At 42.8% G+C, this 4444-nt stretch overlaps 1 protein-coding gene across 2 annotated transcripts in view; it reads left to right on the forward strand.

The window, feature by feature from the left end:
* Positions 1-3020: 3020 nt before the first annotated feature.
* NOPCHAP1 (NOP protein chaperone 1) overlaps positions 3021-4444 on the forward strand; it is a 9620-nt gene continuing 8196 nt past the window's right edge. Inside the window, exon 1 of one of the 2 annotated variants that reach the window (XM_040637407.1) lies at positions 3021-3187. In XM_040637407.1, the coding sequence (XP_040493341.1) occupies positions 3073-3187 (115 nt within the window). In that variant the 5' untranslated portion in view covers positions 3021-3072. The remainder of the gene's footprint in view (positions 3188-4444) is intronic. The other variant, XM_040637408.1, reaches the window with a different exon arrangement.

A 4444-nucleotide genomic window follows, 5' to 3' on the forward strand; every position in this document is an offset into this window, starting at 1 on the left:
TGTGTTTATTTTAATTCAGCTTAAAATATTTCAAAATTTCTTTTTTTTTTTAAGATTTTATTTATTTATTTGACAGAGATAGAGACAGCCAGTGAGAGAGGGAACACAAGCAGGGGGAGTGGGAGAGGAAGAAGCAGGCTCACAGCGGAGGAGCCTGATGTGGGGCTCGATCCCAGAACACTGGGATCATGCCTTGAGCCAAAGGCAGACGCTTAATGACTGCGCCATCCAGGCGCCCCTCTTTTGTATTTTTTATTTGATTCATGGGTTATTTAGAACTGAATTGTTTAATTTCCAAATATTTGGAGATTTTCCAGATATCTTTCTATTATTGATTTTTAGTTTGTTTCTGATAACTTCGATAAGATTTTTAGTTTTGTTGACATCAGAGAGAAAACTTGGGATGACTTCAATTTTTTAAAGTTTTTGTGACTTGTTTTATGGCCTTGCATATATATGAACAATCTTATTGATGATTCTGTTACCATTGAAACAATATATATTCTGCTGTTGCAAGGTCAGGTGTTTTGCATGTCAGTTCGGCTGTTTGATAGTTTTGCTCGAGGCATCTTTATGTATACTTATTCTACCAATTACTGAGAGAGGAGTGTTGAAATATCCAACAATAATATTAGAATTTATTTCTCCTTTTAGTTCTATTAGATTTTCCTTCTTGTACTTTAAAGCTTAGTTATGAGACTCATTCACAATTATTATTGTTATATCATCACGATGAATTTATTTCCTTATCATTATGAAATATGCCTCTTTATCCTTGGTGCCTTAGTCTGCTCAGGTTGCTATGACAAAGTACCAAAAAGTGGGTGGCTTAAACAAGAAAAATTAATTTTCTCACGGTTCTGGAGGCTGGAAAATCCAAGATCAAGTTTCCAGCAGGGTAGATGTCTGCTGAGAGGTCTCCCCTTGGGTTGCAGAAGTCTGTCTTCTTACCATGTATTCACATGGCCTTTCCTTGGTGTGTGTGCATGTGGGGAGAGAAAGAACAGTACTCTGGTGTTTCTTTATTTAAGGGCACTAATCCTATTGGATCAGGACCCCACACTTACAACCTCATTTAATCAATGATTGCTTCCTTAGAGTCCCCATTTCCAAATATAGCCACACTCAGGGGTTAGGGTTTCAACATATAGATTTTGGGAGGTTACATTCAATCTGTAATACTTGGTAAGATTCTTTGTTTTGAAATCTACTTTGTCTATTAGTAATGTAGCTACTCTAGCTTGATTTTTGTTTCATATTTGCATGGTTTATTTTTTCCATTACTGGACATTTAACCTATCTATGTCTTTACAGTTAAAGTGAACTTATTGCTGACAACATGCATCTGGGTCTTGTTTTAACCAGTCTAACAATTTTTGCCTTTTAAATCTTAGACTGATGTACATCTAGTCTAATTACTGGTATGGGTTTAGCTTAAGTCTACTATCTTGTTATTGGTTTTCTATTTAGTGCATCTGTTCTTTGCTCCTCTTTATCTTTTATCCTGTTTTCTTTTGGATTAATTGATTATACTTTACAGCTCAGGTTTTACCTCCACTATTGGCTGATCAACTATTCCTCTTTTTAGTTTTTTTTTTAGTTGCTCTAGTATTTATAATATACATCTTTAACTTCTTACTATTTTAAAATCCTATTAAAATACTTAACATAAAATATAAGATCCTTACAATGGATTTACTACCTCTACTATCTGTGCTAGTCTTTTTTTTTTTTTTTTTAAGATTTTATTTATTTATGTGACAGCCAGCCAGCGAGAGAGAGAGAACACAGCAGGGGAGTGGGAGGGAAAGAAGCAGGCTCCCAGTGGAGAAGCCCGATGCCAGGCTCGATTCCAGGACTCCAGGATCACGCCCTGAGCTGAAGGCAGACACTTAACAACTGCGCTACCCAGGCGCCCCTGTGCTATTCTTCTTATATGTATTTTACTGCTACATTTGTTATAAATCCTATAATATTTTTAAAAATCTAAACAATCAATTATTTTTAAAAGATTAAAAGTGAGAAAAACTGTTTCCATTTATTTTCATGTTTTACAAAACTGCTTTTCTGGTTAACAACATCATTTCTAGGAGGGGGACTAAATCCTACCAGTGCATCTTCTACTCTATCTTGGCTAGATATGAATGTCTGAATTTCTAAGTTATTGTTACAGATAGCTGCGTTAGTTTTGTACCTGTGGGTGCTTCTGATCTAGTCGACAATTCACAACAGAGATTTGAGGACATTTCTAAAGGCTACACTCCTGCTGTACAGGGGTGATCCATCAATCAATGAAACAATTCACAACTATTCATTTGTTCAACTTTTCTCTGTTCATTCATTAGTTAAACACGGATTAATGATTAACGATGTGGCTGACTCCAAGTGAGGCACTGGCGGTATAAGGGGAAAAAAGGTGCTGTCCTTTCCCTGAAGGATCTCCAGACAGAGTAGGTTTTAAATAGAAAGAGAGTTAAATCAGCTTTTAAAATGCATTAATCAGTGTCTTCCTCTTCAGTGCTTACTGTCATTTCTCCCATAATTCTTTGTGCCCTACGTTTTATAACTTGGTTGTAATATAATGGTAAGTCGTTATTATGATAACAATAAGGGAGGGTTGCTCAATGAACACAGTTTCAGCTTTGCAAGATGAAAAAATTCTAGAGCTCTGATACATAATGTAAATAGAGTCAACACTTCCGAACTGTACCCTTAAAAATGGCTAAGATGGTAGATTTTATGTTGTGGGTTTTTTTTTTACCACAACCTAAAAATAAAAAAATTTAAAAATGAGGAGGAAGGCAGCCCCAGGATGCGCTGTTGTCCGGACTGTTTACCTAAAATTGAGTTTTGCCAGCTCTTTCATCCAGTGACGGGACCTTCGGAGTCCCAACCTTCCTTTTCCCACCGGATTCCCGCCTCGGGGATCCGCCAGGTGTCGCCGTGGCCTTGGCCGCCCTCGCCCCGCCCACCACCAAGTTTCGTCCAATCGCGGCCCTGGCCCCGCCCCCGACTGAACCTCTTTCCTGCATCCGGGCCTGGGTGGGCTGGCTCTCAAGCCTAGCGAGGGGCATGGAGATCCGCGGCGAACCCCAGTCCGGCGCGAGCTGTTCGTCGTCCCCCCGGGACGGCTCGGCTGTCTCGGTGTCCAAGGAGCTGCTGACAGCCGGGAGCGGCGGCCGCGGAGGTGACGGGCGGGTGGCGGCGGCGTGGGGTGTGCACGTGCCGCAGGGGGCGTGTGGCCGGGGCAGCGGCGGGGGCCGGCCGGCGGCTCCCTTTCCAGGCCCCGCACCCCCGAGGGGACGCCCAGGGTTGCCCGCGGGGCTTCTGAGTTACTGCTACTGCAGGGGTGTGGTTCGGGGGCCTCGCGGCAGGCACCCGGCCGCGGGCCCCGGGATGGTGGTTGTATTCCGTACGATAGTGGGCGCCCACACCGCAGAGTGCAGCAGCAGGACACCCACAGCAGCAGGGTGGGACCTGGGGAGGGTCTTAGGTCGGCTCTCCGGTCCCGGCAGCGGGCTGGTGGGGGAAGCAGGTGACTATTATGGATTCACCTCCCCACCCCCACCCCTCCTTGCTCACAGAACCACCCGTTAGTGCCTTGCCTCTCTCTTGTAGAGGGGCACTTGGGTCTAGGAAATTCACATAGGATTTCAGACACCATAGTAGAGAGTTGAAAAGCGTGGATTCGAATCCCAACTCCACGACTGATTAGCTGTGGAACAACAGCACAGTTGTTTACATTCTCAACGCTCCAGTGTTCACATTTGGAAAATGGAGGTAGTAGTACCTGTTGATTTTTTTTTTTTTTTTTTTTGAGGAGAAGGAGAATGCGCATAAGGTCTTTGGTCATATTCTCAGGGAGTATTAGCTTGAAGACGTTCTGTGAGAACCCAGAGCATCCCAAAGTGTTATAATAATACCCAACGCTTGTGTAGTGCTTAGTGTGACCTTGGATTTAATTAACGCATTTAATCCTCACAAAAACCCTGTGCAGAAGGTTCTGTTATCTATATTTCATAAGTGAGGAAACTGAGTCACAGTGTATCATACAAATAAGTAACTTGCTGAAGATCATGTGGCTGAAAAGTGACAAAATTGGGATTCGAACACAATCAGTCTGAGTGGATTCTTTATGCTAATCCATTTGTTAGACCTAAAGCAGTAATCAAAGAATAATTGTTGAGCTCTGCTTTGGGGGGTGAATAGGGTTTTTGTACTTGAGTGAAGAGGTTTTCCAGAAGTTGGAAACAGGGTGATCAAAGCCTTGAGTTTTGAAATACAAGTCCTGTCCTCCGAGCTCTGGTGGGCTGAGGAGTTTGTTGATTTGAGGAGTAGTGAGTGATGGGGCTGAAAAGGTGCATGGGTGTGGGGGTGGTGGACAGACAAAAGTTTTCCAAAGGGCTCGTTTGTCCAGGTTGGACCTCTTTAATTAAGGTCCACT

Source organism: Ursus maritimus, unplaced genomic scaffold, assembly GCF_017311325.1.
Source record: "Ursus maritimus isolate PB19 unplaced genomic scaffold, ASM1731132v1 scaffold_21, whole genome shotgun sequence".
NCBI classification, from domain to species: Eukaryota; Metazoa; Chordata; class Mammalia; order Carnivora; family Ursidae; genus Ursus; species Ursus maritimus.